Source organism: Tursiops truncatus, chromosome X, assembly GCF_011762595.2.
Source record: "Tursiops truncatus isolate mTurTru1 chromosome X, mTurTru1.mat.Y, whole genome shotgun sequence".
NCBI lineage: Eukaryota > Metazoa > Chordata > Mammalia > Artiodactyla > Delphinidae > Tursiops > Tursiops truncatus.
This window is the reverse complement of record NC_047055.1, coordinates 72,963,563-72,985,995: the sequence shown is the minus strand read 5'-3', so window position 1 is coordinate 72,985,995 and position 22,433 is coordinate 72,963,563. Positions and strand designations below refer to the sequence as shown.

General features: G+C 45.5%; 1 protein-coding gene across 1 annotated transcript in view; it reads right to left on the bottom strand.

The window, feature by feature from the left end:
* Window positions 1–22,433, bottom strand: part of MSN (moesin) — a 67,788-nt gene that overhangs the window by 22,445 nt on the left and 22,910 nt on the right. Inside the window, exon 2 of the mRNA XM_019948987.3 lies at window positions 2,708–2,791. Coding sequence (XP_019804546.1) covers window positions 2,708–2,791 — 84 coding nt within the window. The remainder of the gene's footprint in view (window positions 1–2,707; window positions 2,792–22,433) is intronic.

The following is a 22,433-nucleotide window of genomic DNA, read 5'->3' as shown; positions in this document are numbered from 1 at the left end:
GGCCCTGTGGCTTTTCAAAGTTAACAAACCCCTTTGTTCAAGTATTTTTCTGCTCTAGGCTCTAAATTATGCCTTCTTCACCCTCCACAGCAACGCCCTCCAATGCAAATGGACAAAGCCCCCAGTGTTGAAGGCAGGGAACAGTGTCATTTGTTTGAGAGAGGTGGGATATAGAACCAGGGCTCTGGGAAGGCGTCTGGGTAGAGGCCAAGGGAGTCTCTGGTACCCAGCTGGACTATAAAATCCACATTGGCTGATACTCTCCTCTCTACAGATGCTGCCCAGAATGATACTGCTGTCTGAAGCAAAGGGCCCAACAGCCTACCTATGGTATGGACACCTTCTCCCTTTTGTCCCAGAGACAGTAGAAGCCTATCTAGGAAGAGCTGTCCCCTCACCAGGTATCCTTCCCCTCCCCACCCCCTGGCATATGCCAATTACAGATCATACTCAAGTGAAGCATTTCCCTCCTTTTTACAGAAAGGGGTCATCTGAAATCCAAATAGTGGGGTTAGAAATGGGAAAGAAAAGATATGGAATACAGAAATAAATGCCACAGATAAATTTCTGAGCGATAACCAGATTTGAGATATCAGTTAGACAGTGTACAGATGGGGAAACTGAGGCCCAAAGAGGGGAAAGTTTTGTGTAAGGTATCAGGAGAGTTAGTGGTAGAGCCAGGCCTAAGGCTCCAAATTTCCAACTTTCTATCCAGTGCCCTTTCGACTTCACCAGGCTGTCCCTTGAAAAGCTTTCCAGTATAAAACCTGCATGCAAAGGGAGAATGCAAAACCTTAATGTAATCAAAATGCATTCAGTCATTCCAGACTAGCATTGTAATCACTTGTGAACTATGTGAATGTCAGCACATTAATTGTAGTAAATGTGTGTTTAAATGTTCCTCTGACTAATTTGTCTTTTGTAAATTAAATATCAATGACTACCTTTCACCATTCGATACAAAACAAACTCCAGAGAAGAAGCAAGTTCTAGCTAGATCCAAAGTTAGATATGCTGAGGATCTTCAAGCCCATCTCCCAACTCTAGCTGATTAATGAGACAAGAAGTGTCACAGCATTTGGAAGCTATCATTTATTACATCTCTACTACATGCCAGATGCTTCACATAACACTCACTTCTCTATTTATATTTTCTTATTGCCTTTCTCTCCTATTTCTAATTTATCCTTTTGTATAATTATAAACCACCGTAACAAGTTTTCTGAGTAGCAAGTGAGATACAAATAACATACTCTTTCATAACCTCACAAAAAGCCTTTGAGGTAGGTATTAGACCCACTTTTGGGGGGCAGGGCCAGGAGAGGAATGAGACTACCAACCCAGAAAGGTTCAATAATTTTCCCAAGGCCTAGTTTTGTTTCCCCATCTGTAAAATGGGGCCAGTACTAATTCCTGCATTCATTGGGCCTTGTGATAGTCAAATGATATGGTACACAAAATGTCTGTCACAGTACCTGACATACTGTAAGCCCTGGACAAATGTTAACTTTCATCTGTAATAGCCATAGACAACAATTTTCCCACTCTACCACATGACATCAGGGACTCAGGAGACATGCCCAAGCTGTCCTCACATTTCTAGGCATATTTTCCTTCCTTTTACATAGAGATCTGAATGGAAAACAGCCTTGCACCATCCCCATCTCCATCCTCTCCCCTCACCAGTCAGGAGTATTCATAGTAACAGAATGATCTCATTTGAATATAATCTCCTTCTTCCTTTCCTTTCCCAACTCTGGGTAAGCTCTCAGACAGCAGAGGTACTCAGAGAGCAAAGGAAGGGAAGCAAGAGGGCCTGGAAAATCCATTAAGGGGACATGCGGTCCCAACATCCAGGACAATGTTAGACTCCCACCTCACCAGAGGCGGGTGTGGAAGTAGGATAATGGCCCACCTGGAGGGATTCCAATCTCTGGAAATGGGAACCCATTTTTACTCCTAGAAGTCTGGTCACAGATGGCACACTCCTTTGGCCCCTGGAGGGTCTTTGAATGCTAACAGATTCTGTGGCCCCCACCTGCCTATTATATAGCACATCCCTTTTGACAATGATGATTCACAGCAAAGGAACACCCCTTGGATTGGAGATGGGAATGACCACTTCAGCATCATCTCCATGGCATGATTACAGGAGCTGAGGTATCCTCTTATTGCATTCATCACCCCCAGTGGTATCCTAAGTCCCAATATTCCTTGAGGGAAATGTACATAGAGCACACTACTTCAGGGAGAATATGTTGGTTTCCTTCTACTAGGAAGAAAAAACAATGTGACAGAGGCCATGTTGTAGTGACAAGAACATGGGGTTCAAATACCAGCCAGATACCAGCTGAGTGCAATTAAGTTATTTAATTTCTGAGCGTCATCATCAAAATAGAGATCACTTACATCTTTCAGAGTTGAGAGAAAGGCTTTGCATGCTGACATTTTAAAAGCATCTAGCACAGTCATATCCTACTCACTTCTCTTTTCTCCCATGTTCAGCACCAAGGATAGGATTAATCGGGGCCATCAAGGTGTAGGCTGCCAAAGTTAAACTTTGCCTCCTTTGTTATTAAGGCTGAGGCCAGCCTTTGTTTTGACCTATCCTGGAGGAGTGAGTAGAAGAGATTCCCCAAAAGTGGGTATTATGGTGGAAGCTATTGGGAGAAGTGGGGGGCTAAGGAGCAACAAGTCCCTCCCTTACCTGGTCAAACAGCTGCTTGCCAGTGGTGTTGGGCTGAATGGCAAATTCCAGCTCTGCGTCCATGGTGGTCACACGCACATTGATCTAGGATGAGATCAAAGGAGGCAAGTTAGTTTTCTGGCTCTATGCTCAGCAGAGCCTGGGACAAGTCTCTGTTCAACCACAGGAGAGGGAACTAAGATGCAAGAACCTAAGACATTTAGATACTGGTGTGAAGGAAGGGAGACTATTTTAACAAACAATAACCTAGCCCCTGCTCCCAACCAGTTTACTGAAGACAAAAAACCCCAGAGCTACAGGGCAATGCTTACCAAGGGGCAAACAAATGAATGCAAATCAACCTACTATCAAGAGGAAACAAGTGTTGACTGTACTTCTTCCACCTACACCAGCCAGCTGCAAGCCCACAGCGTTCTCTCCCCACCTCTGATCTATAGCCTGGATTATCTACAGCACTGATCTTTGCAGAGGCAAGTTAAGGGCAGGATAAAGAACACTGCATTCTAAGCCTAGCATCATAACTGGTTCACTCCACAACCTTGGATAAGTCTTATCCCCTTCCTGGGCCTTAGTTCCCCTCATCTGTGCAAGGGCAGGAGTGCAGGGGGTGGAGGTTGTCAGTTACACTAGGCAATCTCCAACAACCATTTCAGTGCTGACTTCTATGGTTCTATATACTGACTTACATTGTTAACACTTCCTGTATTTATGTCTCACTGGTCTCCCTAGGCTCAAGATAGGAAAGGGGCCTCAACAGAGATAGGTGTGGGCAGCACAGAGGTGCTTGACTTCCCAAAGCCAAGTCAGCAGAGAGAAAAGGAATAGGGACAGGCCCAGATGGAAACACACAGTATTTCACAGGCACTAGAAAAAGTACCCTCTACCTTTAAGAAGAGATCCCCTAGCCAAAGTCAATGATAGCTGAAATTTCATCAATAGAGATATGTTCCTTTGGCTGAAAGCTTGGTGGTGGTGGTAATAGTATTAATAGCAATAATAAGCAGCAGCTTTCATGTATGCAGACTTATTACTCACTAGGCACTTTATATGCACTACCCCATTTAATATCAACAATCACCCTGTGAAGTAGAGAGTATTATCTCCACAGTGGGGATGAAGACTTAGATATTTGCCTAAAGTCACATCACTAGTAAGTGGGGAAGACAGGGTTTGAATTCAGATCTAAGTCCAAGCCTCACAATTTAAACCAATACGCCAAACTCCTCTTACACCAAAGTGTAAAAGTCTCCATTAAAAGAAATCAAAGATTAAGTGTTCTTTGTTGTTGTTGGACATTTTGCTTAAGTAACCTATATGGTATAGCCACAAGATGGCTTGTTACATGGTCATATAAAATATTCATAAAGACTATTTCATGCCCAAGGCAAATACTTCAGTAATATTAAGTAAGGAAGACTAAGCAACAAGATTTCATGAGCTCAACTTTGTAAAAAGTATGCATACAGAGGTTATTGGAACCATACCCAAGTGTTAGTCAGTCTTGGTTTTTGGGTAGTGATCTTATGAGAGCATTCTCCCTTCTTTAAATTAAAAAAAAAACTAATCTACATTTTCTAAGATGCTCACATATTACTTATACTATTGGGAGGGAACTAAAAATAGAATTGTCAAAGATGCAAATCCCCACGGAGTGGGTAAGACATAAGGCCTTATCAGTCTTTGACACCTATGGGCCCTTCCTGAGCACAGGGGTCAGCTAGCAGGGAAGAGAGGGCCAGACAGCAATTTTGCCAGCTAAACAATTCTGATGAGGACTAGGCCTGGGGAACAATTTTGTAAATAAATCTCACCAGGGAGCCAAGGAGGAAATCTATTTCAGGATTGACAATGGGACAGGAAAGGCCATGAAGGCAGGAACAAGTAAGGCAAGTACCCCAGTGGGAGACAACGGGCAGGGTTAGCCACTTTGACTCAGTGTTACCTAGGCTTCCTGCCAATACAGTGACCTCCATAGAATAGGCCCTCATAAGGTAGGGAGAATGAGGCCCAAAGGGCTGGAATTTGGCCTCAACATCTAGCCTTAAATCACCCTTGAGCTGAGTCAGGTGAGCCCTCAAAACACCAATGACTTGATAGGGATAGGGAAGAGTAGAAAAGGGACAGTGGCCCTTTTAGTGCACTGAGAAATTTCATTCTCACCTCAAGGTTTCTGTCTTAATTAGAGTTACCTCTCTAGTATCCAAGACTCAGTGGGTACTCACAAGATACTGGCTAAATGAACAGTACTAAGCAAGGGGATATAAGAGATAGATATAACATAGTATACAGAATCAGAGGTGGGAACATTTTACATCTTGACATTTTTGTGCCATGGACCTTGCCAAGCAGTTTAGTGTGGTCTATGGACTTCCTTCTCAGAATATTTGTAAATGCATGAAATAAAGTAGATACAAAGAGACCAATTATACTGAAATAGTTATCAAAGTTTAATATGTACTTCTTTATTATATTATATATTTACCTAACACTGGGTCTTATTAATTATTACTACTGTAATTTCAACTTTGTCTTCGGCATAAATGATATTTTGAGAAATCTATAATAAGTAAATCGTGATACAAAAGTATCTTAGATTTCCACTGGTGACAAAGTCATAGGTACTAACTTTTTTTTTTGGCCTACATTCATAATTGAAAGAGGGGCTAAATTTCAGTGAGAGGTTAGTGAAAACAAATATGTAATTTTCCTCCATCCAACTTCATAGATCCTTCCCACTTCAAATTATACCTATGGACTTCACAGAGGCTCAAGGACTCCAGGTTAAGGAGCTTCCTATAAATTTATTTCAGTTTACCCAATATTAATGGAATAGTATGTTTAAAGAACTATGGTTGCAGTAGAGCTACAGGACCAGTCCCTGACCCCAAGGTACTTACTGAATTAACAGCAAAATTATAATATACAAAGGGAAACCCTGAGAAGTGCCATACCAGAACAGAAGAAACATTTTGTGGAAATACGGAACCATAGTTCAAAGTGGTATTTGCACTGGTCTCTAAGGATAACCTGGATTTTGAAAAAGGGAGAGGGTGGGAATTGGGGGGAAGAGCATACAAATGCCCTAGGTAGAGAAAGAAACACGTGCAATGGCCCAAAAGGAGACAGAGATAAAAGCATGCAGGTCTATACTGCTGAACTGAATGAATAAGCATTTTCAGAACTCTAATGGAAAACTGATTAATTCATAAAAGTACTAACAAAAGATCAAGATGAAAAAAAATTAATTACATGGGACTGAGTGAACTGATGAGGATGATTATAATTTTTGTGACTTTCTGTTTGAATAAAAAAAACACATTTGTAATTAAAAAAAAAAAGCATGCAGGTCTCCTCCAGGGTAAATGAGGCCTGCAAGGTGAAGAGTGGGCAGAGAGGCCAGGAAGGTAGGTGGAAGGCCTTGAAGAATATGCTAGAAAGCTGGGCCTTAATCCTGTTGAGAGTGGCCAGCCACCCTGAAGGTTCTGAGCAGGGTGGAGCAGAATCAGAACAGGGCTTTTTAGAAGAAAGCACCCAGGGAGGACACCGAGGAAAGGGGTGGGGCTCTAGGGAACATTCCACAGCTAGGAGTTCTCTTTATTTTTTTTTTAAGATTTATTATTTATTTATTTATTTTATTTATTTTTGGCTGTGTTGGGTCTTAGTTGCAGCACGCGGGATCTTCGTTGGGGCATGCAGGATCTTTCATTGCGGTGCACGGGCTTTTCTCTAGTTGTGGCATGTGAATTTTCTATCTCTAGTTGTGGCGTGCAGGCTCCAGGGTGCGTGGGCTCTGTAGTTGTGGCGTGTGGGTTCCAGAGTGCATGAGCTCTGTAGTTTGCGGCACACAGGCTCTCTAGTTGAGGTGAGGGGGCTCAGTAGTTGTGGCACATGGGCTCAGTTGCCCCGCGGCATGTGGGATCTTAGTTCCCTGACCAGGGATCAAACCCGTGTCCCCTGCATTGGAAGGCGGATTCTTTACCACTGGACCACCAAGGAAGTCCCAAGAGTTCCCTTTAATTCACACTACTGGGAAGAATTTTCAAAGGAAATTCAGTGTCTCTTGCAGATCATGTCAATCACAGGTCATACCAATCTATCATCTTCAAGGGCTGGCCCACAAGTCCAAATATTTAACTTAAATATTTGGTAAATAAATGTTTCTTAAATAAATCAACTGGTAGAAAAGAACTCAGCCTGGGTTAGGAATAAGCATGTCAGAGAGGCTAGTACTGTACAGCTTCCTCCCTCCTAATAGAGCATCGCCCCAGAACAAGGGCTCTCCTCAAATCTGAAGCTGTCCAGCTGAAACCAAACTGGAACCTACTTCTCTAGAATCTCTGCTCAGAGTTTCTGTCATTCCACTGTGGCTGCTTCTCGAGGGAAAGCAGCCTGTGGTTCCCTGAACTTCACTGTGGAGACAAATAATCTTAGGTTTAAAAAAACTGGAAAGAAAAGCAAACACAAAGGGACTTCTCTTCTTGCCATCACTTAACTCAGAAGAAAATGTGAGTCATGAAGACAGGGTCATGGGTCTGTGTTCTCCTTTTTTTCTGTGTGTCAGAGGTAGGGGGTAGTAAGGGTAATAGCATGACTGGGGTTGAAGGTGATAGGTATAGGGCAGGAGTGTTGATCAAAGAATATCCCTTGTTTTCCATAAGAGTAATCTGAGACTCAAATGTGTACAAGGAGCTGCAGGCCCAGACCCACTGCCACACAGGGCCCACTGGATGCTCACCCTAGTGGGCACCCACTGCCTTCCTTTTGGGCCTGGCCTCTTCAATCTCAATGAGGAGAAGAGGGCAGTCTAGTTTGAGAGGCAAGAACTTGAAAATAAAGCCTCCAAAGTCAGCAGAAAGTTCCCAGGCAGGCCCTCAGCTCAGCAGGAGTGGAGGAGCTGGCCTGGGTGGAGTAGCATTTCAAGATGTGGTCCCCAACAGAGAACTAACGCCCTGTCTAAGCCTGTCCTTGAAAACTGTGTCTCTGGAGAACATTTAGAGTTTAAGGAACAAAAAAAGTCTGGGTGTGGTGGGGGGGTGACACCCTCTCATACACCCTAGCCCTCCCACCCCTAGTGCAAGAACAATAAATCCACTGTTATTTATTGAACAATTGAACACAGACACTTCCCACACCAAGCCTTTCATTGGACACTAACAAGCCCATGTCAGTGGTCTGTCATCCAAAGCCCTCAACAAACTGGGATCTCTCCTGTGTCCCCAGTTGGCTGGCCTAAGAAACAAAATAACCAGGCCACATGCTACCTCTGCCTTGGTTGCAACAGCTGGGGTACTTTGCTCTCTGGACCTGGCCAGCTTCAAATAAGGGAACCTCTCTTTCCCTAGGGCCAGGAGCACCCAGATGAGCAGTAGCTGGGCCACAGTGAGATCAGGGCAAAGTTTCCTCTTACTCACCCCTGTCACTGAACTACAAGATGGCTCTTTCCTGGAAAGGAATTTGGGGGAGATAGAGGACAAAGCAGAGAGAGTCAAATAATCACAAGTGGCTTGTCTGAAGCATGGACCTGTAAACAGAAGGCAAATGGCATTACCAGCCTCACACCATGGATAAGGAAACTGACGAGCATAAAGGCAGGTAACAGAAGGATGGAAATGAACACTTACTGTATAGCAACTATGTGCCAAGCCCCTTCACTCACAGTCTCACTCAACATCACTGAAACCACATTTACTCAGCCAGCAAGTGGTGAAGACAAGTCTTCTGGACATTCCCAGAGCACCATCCTTGACTCCACCTACCTCTCCAGTAACGCTGATTTCACTGCTGACTTCAGACACCGCCTTGGCAGCTATTTTGGCTAAGGCCCAAACACTTTAGCATAGGAAGCCTGGGCACATCTGGGAAGCACTGCTTGGGAAGGCCCCCTTGCCAGGGCAGAGCTTATGAGTCAGCCCAGTCGGGGCTGAGCTCAATGACATCACCCCTCACCTGCCACCCCACCATTCTCTTCAAAGGCCCAACTCCTCTGGGCTTTCAGTGGCACTGCTGCTATGGAGAAGGCAAAGGTATGTGTAGGAGGGTGGCCAGAGGCAGGACAAGCCCTACCAGGGTAACCCCAGAACTTCAGTCTCTTCCCTGGGCAGAGAGCAGTCACCACAGTGTCACTCAAACTGCCTATCCCCATTATTTAGGCTCTAGCACCCACCACTTCCTGCTTCCAGAACTGGGGCCAGGGCAGGGCAGGGCAGGGCAGGGCCTGGTCTGTCTTGCCTCTTGGGATGACAGCACTGCCTCAAGCAGCTGTTTTCCATAAGGGGTAAAACAAGGGTTGCTTTGAATCTCTAGCCTAGGAGGCATTCTCCCCCTCCCCCTTCCCCTCCTCCTCCTCCACTGACTCACTTCCCGGCAACTCAGTCTCTTCCCTGTGGACTTGGAAGTGGTACCTGGTACAGTTATCTGTTCTGACCTCTTCCTGCCCATTTCCAGACCCTTAATACAGCTGGCAAGACCTGCCTAGGGTTAACCCTTCCTATGCCTGTGCTTTTTCCCAGTAGGTTCTAGAAAGGAGACCACACCCAACCCCATGCACACCCATACCTTTAATGGGTCAGCAGTAATTCTTTAATCACTCCAACTGCTGCAAAGGGCATGGGAGACAACGGTCCCCTTTCACTTGCTTTGTCCCAGTCCTGCCTTCCAAAAGCTCCCTGAGAAGCATTTCAACTGGGAGACAAGGGCATATCGGATACTGGGTGTTACTCCTCCAGTTATCATATACTTAGAGGAGTAACCCCAAACAAAACTAACCCCTATTAGCAATGAAAATATAACTACATTGTCACTATAGGAGGAGAGCTCAGGACAGAGAACAAAGCTGAAAAGGTCAAAGGTCAGAAACAGTGAGGTTACCTTAGTAAGCTACAGCTTCCCCATTAATTCAGCCTTAATTGCACAGTCTTTTGCTCAAACTCAGACTAAGGTAGATTCCCCCTCTTCTTCTCAACACATGAAGGTCAGGAAGGAAACTAGTTCCTCACCATTTATACCTAACTCCAGGACTTATTTTCAAAATCAGCTCATACAAACCATATCCCAGGAGCAAACACCACCCACTCCCCTATCCCCCACCCCAGCACATCTCTCTTTCCAAGGCACAGGGGACTGCCCCACAAGCTCCTTAGCATAGCCATTCCTCTTTAAATTTCCTCAAGATTTCAATCCACTCATCCTAGAATCTCATCTGGCACCTCCAGAATAAACCCTTCTGAACTTCTCATCCTTATTCTCCAAAAGAATAAATAATCCAGAATCCCCAACTATCTGACCTGAAAGGAACCTTAGAGATCACTTGATTCAAACTCTGCAATATACAGCTCGGGAAACTGAGGTCCAAGGAAGGGGAAGCACTGGCCCAGGGTCACACAGCTGCTGGACAGTGTGAGAGCAAGGATTAAAAATCTGGCTCTTGAACCACTGGCCATAATAAGCAATAGAAACATCCTAGCACTTGGAAAACAGGAGACATGTCAGGCTGTTGAGCTGGAAAGACTATGTGGAGGAGGCAGGACCAGCTTGCTTCCATGAAAAACTCCAAGCTGACACCGAATGGAAGTCTAGTTTATGACAGAGGGCAAGCCTAACTTTCAGGCTCTGATACATTCACCATCACCCATTCTAGGGAGACTAAACCTTTTATAACAGCATGGAAGGAAACTCAAAGATCCCTTGTTTCTAGGATATTTTCTTTTGCAAAAACTTGGATAGCAACTGATTGGGAAGGTCCCTGGCAGCAGTCACAGCCAAGCTGGAGGTTGGGACAGGGCGGGGAGGTACAGAGAGGGTGGAGACGACACAGCAAGGAAAGAGGCAGGGAATTTGAGGAACGGATTTATATCTAGATAGCCAAGAACAACAGATTCTTCAATTCTCATAAAACTTTGAAGCTGCCGAAATAAAAGGAAAGAGGGCCCATCATTAATAAAATAAGTCTCTCAAATGGGTTAAGCCCCTCTCTGGGGCCCCACCCAGCTGGGCTTCAGTCTCTAGCATCAGTTTCCTGCTTGACCCAGCTTCCTGCCTACAAGTTTCACAGGAAGTATTTATAGACTGGAAACACAGACCATTTGCAGCTGCCTGGAGACACCAGTTCTGCCCAGAGCACCAGAAGAGGGCTCTACTTTCTGTGCTCAAGAACACATCACAGCGACCTCCAGCATCCCAGCTCTGAAAGGCACTGGAGATGATCTAAGCCTCAGCTTGGGTTCCATCCATTACTCATGGGATTTCTGCCCTGTCCTGTGCTCCTCGGTATTAAAATTGCTGAAGCCAGGATCAGTCAACTATGCAGGAGAAAGGGGAGGCTTCCAGGGTAAATCAAAAAGCTGTTTTCTAAACTTATGGTTACCAGCGGGGAAAGGGAGGAAGGGATAAATTGGGAGATTGGGATTGGCATATATACACTACTACATATAAAATAGATAACGAATAAGGACCTACTGTATAGCACAGGGAACTCTACTCAATACTCTGTAGTGACCTATATGGGAAAAGAATCTAAAAAAGAGTGGATATATGTATATGTATGACTGATTCACTTTGCTGTACACCTGAAACTAACATAACATTGTAAATCAACTATACTCCAATAAAAATTGAAAAAAAAAAAGCAGCTCTGTTTTCAACCCCAGAGCTAAGCTAAGGTCAGCTTCCTGCCAATGTTGCTGGTAAGCCAACAGCCAAACCTGGTATCTGGGGAACTCACAAAATTGCAGCCCTCGTCCCAGAAATAATGGTCTCAGTTCTTTGAGGAACAAATCATGGTATAGCAGAAAGAGGTTCTGGAGTCTCTCTGACCTTCCTCTTTCTGAAACTCAGTTTTCTAATATATAAAATGGGTCTAATAACATCAACCTCACAACAGGGTTACTGGGAGATTTAAGTTAAAATAACAGACATGAAAGTACTTGGTATATCATAAGTAGAATGTGATGATTACTAACCCCTCCTTTTTAAGCCATATTATTACAAATATTCTACCTCTCTGAAATGATTTAAAACAAAAACCTGTTCAACTGCACCTAAGGGCTATGGATTGCCCAAGAAGACCTCCAGAGAACCCTCCTAGCATAAAGGACTCTTTGACTGTAGGGGCAAACTCTAAAAATGTGATTAGATTTCTACTTGGTTACACAGTTTGAAGCCATGCACATCAGGTAGACACACACATATCCTTGCATTATTTTAAATGTTTTCTCTCTTGGGAGGGATGGGGATTTCCCCCAAGAAGCAGAGCCCTGAGGGGAGGCAGAATACAACAGAGCACCTATGCTACCTTGTCCTTTTAAAGGCTGCCTGATTTTCTTTCCTCGTTCTAGGCTCTGCCTTGCCATTTTCTCCAAACATGTCCCATCAATATATACAAGTTCCCAACCCTTCAACACAACACACTAAGACGTCCAAAGTCCTTCAGCTGTTATCCAGAAAAATCACAAACTTTTTAAAATACAGATTCCCTGGCTTCATCCACAGAGATCATGATTTATTATTATGTAAGAAGCAGGGCCTGGGCACCAGAAGTTAAGAGCTTCAGATGATTCCAAGGCCCAGCCAGGTTTGGGAACCTCTGGAATGGAATACAGCCTCTCATGTGCTGGTGTTAATATGGCCAGAGGGATGCTTGATGGAAGGGAAACAAAGCCAAGTAGAGAGCAGTAACTACAGGGACATCTAGGCCGGTTAGCCTAGTGAATGGCTCTCCAGAGTTGAATGCAGTTCACCTCCACAAAAGATCAGGAATGCAGTCAGTCCTGCTACTGCCTCCAAAGCCCTCTGCAACCTGGTCTCTTTATTTGTAAAGTAGGGCAGGAATTATCCTTGCCCCTCCCTACCTAGTATCATCACTTCCCACCACCACAGACACTATTATATACTAAAGCAATTTCTCTCTTGTAGCAGGAACATAAATTTGTAGTCTAAAAACCTGAGGGCAGCATCCATCTCTGCCAATAACAAGTCATGATCTCTCAATCATCCTATCTGTAAAATGGGCATAATGACATCCACCTGGCAGACAGTTGTGCAGTGGTAATGTGGTGTTTCCCAAACTTAACTGTTGGGAATCATTTGGGGCACTAGTTTAAAAACCCAGATACCTGGACTCCACTCCAAGCTTACTGAAACAGACTCTCCAGAGGAGGAGCTTGGGAAGCAGTAGCTTTGTCCCAAGTGATTCTTACCCTCTGGGAAGTTTAAAGAAACATCACCTGGCACAGATGCTGTTGAGATGAAATGAGAGGTCAGACCAGAGCTCCGGTCCTCCAAAATGCTTCCTGGCCCAGAGATCCTCATGGCAGGAACCTTTAGGTTAGAACCCAGCAGAGGATGCTCTGCAGGCAGAAGAGGGAGGAGAAAGCTTTGGAATTCCAATCAGAAAGCTAAGTGCAGGACTTCCCTGGTGGCCCAGTGGTTAAGAATCTGCCTTCCAATGCAGGGGACATGGGGTTCCATTCCTGGTCGGGGAACTAAGATCCCACATGCCCCCGGGCAACTAAACCTGCAGGCTGCAGCTACAGAAAAGCCAGCTTCGGAAGACCCAGCTCAGCCAAAAAAAGGAAGACAGCTAAGTGCTTTCTGATATGACCATACCCTCAGGCCACTGTCCAGAGCCTTCCATTATCTTCCCATCTAGTTAAGAATTAGACAGTGGGAGGAAACAACTGGTGCAAATACCTCAGCAGCCAAAACACATTGATCAAAATACTCTAATTAGGGGCTTCCCCGGTGGCACAGTGGTTGAGAATCCGCCTGCCGATGCAGGGGATACGGTTTGTGCCCCGGTCCGGGAAGATCCCACATGCCGCGGCGCGACTGGGCCTGTGAGCCATGGCCGCTGAGCCTGCGCGTCCAGAGCGCAACGGGAGAGACCACAACAGTGAGAGGCCCGCGTACCGCGCAAAATAATAATAATAATAATACTCTAATTAGGGCCCCAATCAAAATCTTGTCAAGTTCTCTGCCCCTTAAACACTTTCTCTTGGGAGAACTTTCAGGCAAGAAGCAGACCTTAAATGATACTCTCTCTTTCCTGGATGCTCTGGGAACTTGGGGAACAGAAAAAACATGGTGAGAGGGTCTTGCATTTGCATATAGATGTGAACAGATTGAGGGTGGGAGTGAGCCTGGGACTCTAAAATAGGTGTGATTAATAACAGTGCACTGGAACCAGCTCGTACTAGAGCTGATCATGTGCCACTCCGTACAACTCCTCCTTCAAAGCCCTTGTATTGGTAGTTTGAAATTGGCCATGGTGAGAGTATTTACACCACAGGGATTAGTAAACAGTTCAAATCATGGCTTCACCAGAGAGTTTGTTGTGAAACATTTACCAGCACATGAAACACACATGAAGTAAGCCACCTTTAGGCCCATTTTACAAATGAGGAAACTGATCTCAATGAACAGAAGCAACTGCCATCCTTTAGTTGCATGATCTTGGCCAAGAACCAGGTCTGTCCAACTAGCAACAAATCCCAGGCTCTTGCTACCAGCACCCCAGGGCAGTAGGAAGCCCTCATCAACAAAAAGGGAGCTGACCCAAAGGGCTCCTCCATCAACTAACACCCAAAGGGCACCTAAGTGCACCTGGTGTACCACCAAGGAAAGCAAGAGGTAAAGAGCCCAGGACTAAGACATGAAGGCAACAAGAGACAGTTTCATCCCCACCAGAGGAGAGAGGCTGGAGTGGAGCAGGGAATGGGGTTGGAAAGCCCCAAAGGAAACCACAGCACTTTCTTAAGGTCTCTTTACAAATACATGATGGAGAGTGTGGGTCCTGGAAGGAAGCCCTGGGGGCACTGCAAGTCCCTAGATCTCTTGAAGCATCAGTTTTCCTGAAAGTAAAATGGGAGTAACAATGCCTACCTCACAGATTGTTGTGAGGACAGGATTATCTCCTTTACTCATAAGAAAGGACCTGGCTTGGCACCTAGCATGTATTAGATGTTTGATACATTTTAGTTCCTTTCTCCTGCAACCTCATTATCCAATCCAGGACCTCTGGCTCACCCTTATACAATAAAAATCCTAACTCCATGTGCACAGTGCTTTACACTTTAAAAGACACTGTCCACATGCATTCTCTCACTGAACTCAACTCTGTATGAAAGGCAGAGCAGAGATGAGCACCATTTTATAGACAGGAAAAATGGAAGCTCAGTGAGGTAAATGGCAATTTGCTCAAGTGTGAAGGAGACAGGACTAGAACCCAGGTCTCCTCGACTACTAGCAAGTACACTGTTCTTTGCCCTTCCAAGTTTCTCTTATTTAAGGTTGCAAGAGAGTCCTTCCAAAGGCTTACTTGCTATCATTTATTTCATCCAAGAAACCTAGTGGCCTCTGGCCTCTAGCTCTGTCTCAGGGTGCTACAAGAGGGGCTCTCCTTGGGATGGGAGAAGACCAAGGCAGCACAGGGTGGGAACAGTCTTTCTTCTAGTGGAGGGAGCCACACCATTAGTTGGAAGCAACCAGCCAAAAACAGTGGACCAGTAACCTTGAGATAGTCCCTTCCCCCTCTAGGTTGGAGTGTCCCTAACTGTACTGGGTAGGTCTTGATCAGTGGTTTTCAGTTTTATTACTTTTTTAAGCAGCTTCCTGCCTCTTCATTCTCCCAAACAGAAAATCTCATGAAATTTCAGGATATAAAGTACATAAAAGTAGAATTGTTCTGGTCGAAGGATGGCTACAGCTCCCCAGGCAGCTTGGCCAAATACAGTTTGCAAACCACTGGACTAGCAGCTTGGGGGAAGGGAGGGAGCTCCAGTTCTAACCCTGTAAAAATCTACTCATCTTAACTCTGCTGATTCCTTAGAGGACTTAAAGACTCCCTGGGGCTCAGTTTACCCATCTATGGTATGAGGTGATTGGACCAGTTAGTCTCTAAAAGCCCTTTTTTGCCTTGTGATTCTAGGAAAAGGGAGCCCAGCAATCCTCGTGGTGGAGAACTGTGATGAGAGACCAACAAGAGCAAAGCCTCATCCCTATGCCCAGAAAGCCCCTTTGCCTCTGATGACTCTGAACTTAACTCTACAGTCAGTTCCTCAAGCGCTGTCAGCTGGTCGGGTGGGCAGACAGGCAGGAAGGCGGGCGCCCCACCCTCCCTTGCACAGGAAGCTAGCTACATCCTCTTTTCCCCACCCCAGGCAGCACATCTCCAAAGGTCCCCAGAAGAAGTAGTGGGGGCGGGGAAAAGAAGAGGATGGGGCCTGAAAGGAAACTGAACATGCAAATCACCTTAGTGTTCTAGGCAGCCATCTGTTCAGAGGGGAGTGACTGGGGCCTGGGGATAAGCAACAAAACAACCCCATTCTCTACTGGGGTACAGCTCCCCGGACAAAACCTTGCCAAAATGGCCTATGGCTGGAGGAGTCACAAGGCATGGGCTGATACAGCGGGCAGCCTGGGCCCACCCACTTCTTGCCACTGAGTTTCTCCAACCTGAAGAGCTGGGCCTCATTCACAGGTGTTTACAGTTCTTTCTTAGAGTAAGAACACAGACATGCCATGGGTGGGTGGGTGTACACGAGTTAACACTCGAGAATAGAGGGGCTCTTCATGCCTCTCAAAGCCAAGGAGGCAGGCACCAACCCACATGGCCACACTACCAGCCCACTTTCCCGTGCCCGCCCCCATACCCTGTGACTGGGCCCCAGCCCTCCCCACATCCTGTTCTCAGAGAACACGTGGCTGCCTGGGGAAAGATAATGTCATTACCACACTTCCCCTCCCTGGAAGAGGCGTTCCTTGACTGGGGAGGGAGCTAGAGTAACCTGCTTGATCAAGCTGAAAAATCTGCAGTAATCTCCCAGTTTCACAGACAGGGACAGGAAGGGTGACCAGCTAACCACTGGAGCACCTTCCACACTGGAGGACCCATGCCTAGAGAAAGATGGTGATGGTCCAAAGTACTTCTGGAAAAATGAATTTTCTGAGAAAACACAAATTGGCAACTTCTCCTATATTTGGAAACTGAAAGAAAACATGCCAATGCTCTTCCTTGATTAATGAACCAGGAGATGCAAAAATACAGTAAACGTATTTTTTAAAGGCTCCCAAACATCACTGAAGTCTCACTACACATGGGTTTTAGATGCCAGTATCAGCATTTCTGCTAAAGCAACATGATTTGCACAGGGTCTTAATGGGCCTAGAGTGGCTTTGGCCACTGGATAAAAGAAAATGACTTCAGTCCAATAGGAACAGCTCCCCCAACAAGATCAGAGGAAGGGATGGTGAGGGGGTACCACAGTCTGAGCCCACTCATTGTTCAATTTCCCTTCACTCCTCTCTGACCAGCTGACGCCCTGGATCCCCCCTTGTCTTCCCTTCCCAGACTATAAGTAGCAAAGAATGCAGTTGAACATTCCATCTGAATATTCAGGGAGGGCCTCCTCATTCATCCAGGGTGAGAAATCAAAAGGCAGATGCCATTCCACAGCACTGCCTCACTAAGTGCAGACCTTCAGTGCAGCATAATCCCAGGCTAGATTTATATGGGAGACCTTGACTGACTACCCCTAAACAAGTCGTCCCCAGTCCCAACCAGCCTGCTGCTCTCTGACACCTAATCTTGCAGCCCAATCTAACTCTTGCCCCCATCAAGGAACAAGGTTTGTCATATAGGCCTTAAGAAAATACCAACTCTTAGCACCTGCCTCCAGTGGATGTGCTGAAGGCTGAAGAGTGGCATCTGGCATCACACCTGCCCTAGGTATCTCTGTTTGTAGCCACAGTCTTCATTTTTGTCACGGTAACCTTCCTGGAAGCAGAGGTATAGAGAGCCCAAATAATGTCCTTGAGCTCTGTGGATCTATGATTGTTTTGGAAAAGTCCTAGGGCAGGGTGAGGGGGGCAGTCAGTAAGAGAACAGGGACATGACATCCAGCTTATTAATTTTGGTCCCTATGTAGATTAACATAACTTCTTTAAATGCTGGCTCTGTATTTTTTGAGCTGATAAAGCCACATCTTGCCCTCCAAACCACAAGCTCAGCTACTAATTTACTGAGACCAGTAAAAACTGTTTAACCTATCTAACCAACAATACCAGGGTTTTTAGCACCCCTACCACCAGAAACTTACAATCTTTGTATCCCCTAATGGTAAGGCTGAGCATGCATGAAACCACTCACTCCCAACACATACACACATCAGAGTTCTTCGGGTAGGGTAAGAAGCGCCCACACCCTAACTTTGGTTTAGTTTCTTTCCATAGCAGCAGGAAAGAGGCCCACCAGAATCTCTATAGAAATTACCTGGCAGCCTCTCTTATGGCCCAGGCTATAGATATTGTTCCACAATCCAAAGTGAGTCCTAAAATTGTACCTACAATTCTAATAAGACCTAGAAAAGCAAACAGGGCCACCTCTTACCTACCTCAGGTTTTTCAGAAAGGACCTCTACCCCTGACACAGTCACATATATATACATGCTTGCTTCACACACCACTATGGACCAGGCCTTGAGATGATTCTAATGCTTGCAAATGTGCATTGTGAAAGTGAGTGAGCAAGTGTGTGAGAGTGTTTTTGTTGGGGAGGAGTTGCAAGTTCATGGGGAATTACCGTGCTGTACAGCAAGAGCAGTGATAGAGGTAATCAGAGGAAACTGTGGAAACATAAAGGGGCACCCAGGCCATAATGGAGAAGGCAGGAGGGCAGGTTTCTAGAGAAAGAGCAGACCTGTCCTGAATGACAAATAATATTTTCACAGGAAAAAGATGTTAAAGGGAAAGGGAAGCTCATGGTATTCCAGGTAGACAAATAGCCTGTACAAGGACACAGAGTGTAGGCCCTTCAAATGCCATAGGAAAATATACAATATGTGAAATCCCTCCCAAAAGTACAAAGTTAAGTATCAAGTCCTCCTTTCCCAGCTCTCTGACCCTCTTGCCAGAAATCAGAAGAAAATACATTAGAGAGCTTTCCACCATCACAGTATTAAACACCAGCTCATCAGATGTGGGGGAGAGGCATGCCACAGGCAGAGACAGAAATCCCTGAAGACAAAGCCAGACAAGGTGGCCTAGTATACAAGATAAGGTAGGAAGCTGGTTCTATTCCACACAGCCACACTGAGGTACCAGCTTAGCTTAATGAGCACTCCCTACCCTAGCTTCCACAAACTTTGGGGGAACCACTCTCCAGATCTTGAGGGATCCTACTACAACCCACTTTCAGTCCATATGGAAAACCTGTCTACCCACAGATAGACCTGGAAGGGTGACCAGACTAAGATCCCCCTGCACACTACCCTACCACACACACACACACACACACACACACACACACACACACACACACACACACACACGCAGGAAGTGAAAGCTACCAGCACAGCAAGGGCTTGGGGTGGGCCTCAGCTATGGCTGCCTAGCTTCTGCAAAGGGGTGGGGACCCAATGATTTCACAAACTGTTTTGCTTTCTTGAGTAAGGGTTCCTCTAACCATTGTCTCCTCTGAACATTCTCTCTTCTTCCCATTCCAAAACCATCCTGTCTAACCTGGGTCTCATAATACCCAACTCCCTCATCTTGGGACTTTCAAGACTCCCCAGAGCTGGGGTTCTTCTTCACAGAGCAACAGATTCACCCACACAAATTCTTGGACTGTTTCCCCTCAACGGGCTGCAGTGGAAGGTAGTGCAGTGCAGGGAGCCCATTTACAAATTAGAGGAAAAGCCTAACTAGGGTACTAAAATTCTTTGATCTCAAATACTTAAAGACGGCAAAATACAATGAAAGAAATTAAGAGAAAAGGGGCTTTTATCAAGCACCTTCAATATGCCAGGCACCCTTCTAGGTATACTTTCATGCTCATGCGCTCTTTTCTCTCTCATAAATTCCAAGGAAGTGGGGGTCATTTTTTATCTCCATTTTAAAGATGGAAAACTAAGATTCACAAGGTTAAATACCTTACCCAAGGTCATGCAGCTATAAATAATGGTTGAAAATAATTCTACAGGGGCTTCCCTGGTGGCACAGTGGTTAAGAATCCGCCTGCCAATACAGCAGACACAGGTTCAAGCCCTGGTCCAGGAAGATCCCACATGCCAGAGCAACTAAGCCCGTGCACCACAACTACTGAGCCTGCACTCTAGAGCCCACAAGCCACAACTACTGAGCCTGCATGCCACAACTACTGAGCCCACGTGCCACAACTACTGAAGCCCACGTGCCTAGAGCCTGTGCTCCACAACAAGAGAAGCCACCACAATGAGAAGCCCATGCACCACAACAAAGAGTAGCCCCCGCTCGCCACAACTAGAGAAAGCCCACGTGCAGCAACGAAGACCCAACGCAGCCAAAAATAAATAAATTTTTTTAAAAAAGAAAATAATTCTACATAATTGGCCCACTTAATTTATCTTATGGCTACCATCTTCCTTTCTCTCAAGTCACCTTGAACAATGCCGACCAGACACTGGCCCAAAGAAGTCAGGAGAAAAACCTGAGGCAACTCTACTTGCAATGCTCACCATTAATTGTCGCCTTAAAACCATTTAAGCTAGCCTCACTCACTGACTATTCACAAACATGCTTCAGTCCCTAAGGGTAGAAACATCTTTACACATTCCACAAGTCTTCTATACTTTTGGGCATAGAGGTATAGGGCTTTGGGGACAGAAAGGAAGGGGAGAGGAGTAACAGCCCTGGTCACCCCTCAGAAAGCTCAGTGGTTGAGTCTCCCAGGCCTAGTAGCTTAGAGTTGGGTGGGTATCTACAGTCCTAGGTGTGTTTGGGGAAGGGTGGGGACAGCAGAGGAGAAAAGAGAAAGCATTCCAAAGCAGATCTAGTACAACACCTCTTATAATCCTGGCTTTTCCAGGAGAATGACTCAGCCTTGGCACCATACTGTCTCCATTACAGGATTCCCAGGAACTCGGCAAGAATGGGCATGGGTGACCAAATAGGCATATACCCACAGAAACACACAACAGTTAACAAAATGCAAACCTCCAGAACACTGGATGTAAGGGCTCCAGATAGAGCTGAGAATGCCTCCCTGTCTGGGTAAAAGCTACGCTCTAATATCACCCCTAAAACAAACGGTCTCTGTATCTTATTCCAAAAGTACCCAGGATTCCTTCTGTTCAAGCACAGTCTGGAAAGAACACAAAAGAGGCACCTTCTCAAAAAGCCAGGATTGATTTTAGGAGGCTCAGCAAAGCCAGGGATGAAGTGTTCGGGGAGGAGCAGGAAGAATCAGCCCCTGCTCCAGAATCCCCTGTTGAACACAGCTTTGGACTTTTGTGATTTTGTTTTCAAATCTCCCTAATTACCATCAACAGGAGCTGCTTACTTATCAGATTTGGGGCCATCTGAGATGAAAAGCTAAGTCTTACACAGGAACAGTGAGCTGGAGGAGAGCATCATCTATCGGGTTCTTTCCCCTCCAAGAAGGATACAATTCTAATTCTAACCCCCAGTGACTATGACACCAAGTACACACCAGAAGGAGTCAATGTGGTTTGGTTAGTCAGTAACCAACACAGAAGGGACTAGCTACAAACATCCCAATCATAAATCAGGAGTCAAAGGCCTACCATGTGCCTGGCTCAGGGAAGAGGAATCATGAGTTTATAAGAAATTGGTACATAATAGGGACTTTCCTGGTGGTCCAGTGGTTAAGAATCCACCTTCCAATGTAGGGGACGTGGGTTCGATCCCTGGTCAGGGAACTAAGATCCCACATGCCGCAGGGCAACTAAGCCTGCGCGCTCAAGAGCCCATGTGCCACAACTAGAGAAGCCCACGTGCCGCAACGAAGAACCCGCATGCCACAATGAAAGATCTCGCATACATCAACTAAGACCCAACACAGCCAAATAAATAAATATTTTTTTTAAAAAAGGATTTTGGAATCTTAAAAAGAAAAAGAAATTGGTATATGATAACTTGGTAGTGTAAAGCATAGATTACCAGGGGTTGGCAAACTGTTTCTATGGGCCACATACAGTCTCTGTTGCATATTCCTCTTTTTTCTTTTTAACAATGCTTTTAAAATATGAAACCTATTCTTACAATACATACAAAATCAGGCCTCACGGGCAAGTCTGCTAATTGCTAGACTGGGCTAGTAACTCCATTCACTATCTGCAAGGTCTCAAACCTGGACCAATAGCACTCTTCACATTCTACTTTCCATAGAAGATGGGCAGAAAGAGTCTTATCTGAAAGTTAACCAAAGAAAACTGGACCAGATCATCATACACAGTAACCTATTCCCTTCCTAAGTAAAGGCAGTGGGGGAAAAAAAGGTAATAAGCTTAGACCACTAACCATCTATTCCCCAAAGGCTCATTCAGATACCAGAAAGGCCCTGGGCCAAGCTGACCCCCCTGCAATAGCAGGCCCCAGACCAAAGGCTGAATCAAGGATTGTGGGGCCCCTAGGCCTCTGGCTCAAACCCCTGGCCTTGAAGAGCAAGAGGCAGGCATGAAGAAGAAAGAAGAAGGGCACCTTCCTAGCCGGCCTATTAAGGGCTAAAGAAACAAAGGGACATAATAAGTGGCTTGTTTCCCTCCCTATCCCCTTAGAAAATATTTGGAAAATAAAAGAAAATCAAGTTGGAGCTGCCAAACTCAGCGGGAGGGACAGCTAAGAATGAAACTAATGCCAACCACAAAGTTCCAAGGCTAAAGACCTCCATTAGTGGCCAACACTGCACACAAGCCTTTCTCCTCTGGACGAGGTCTAGGATCTTCAGGATCCAGTT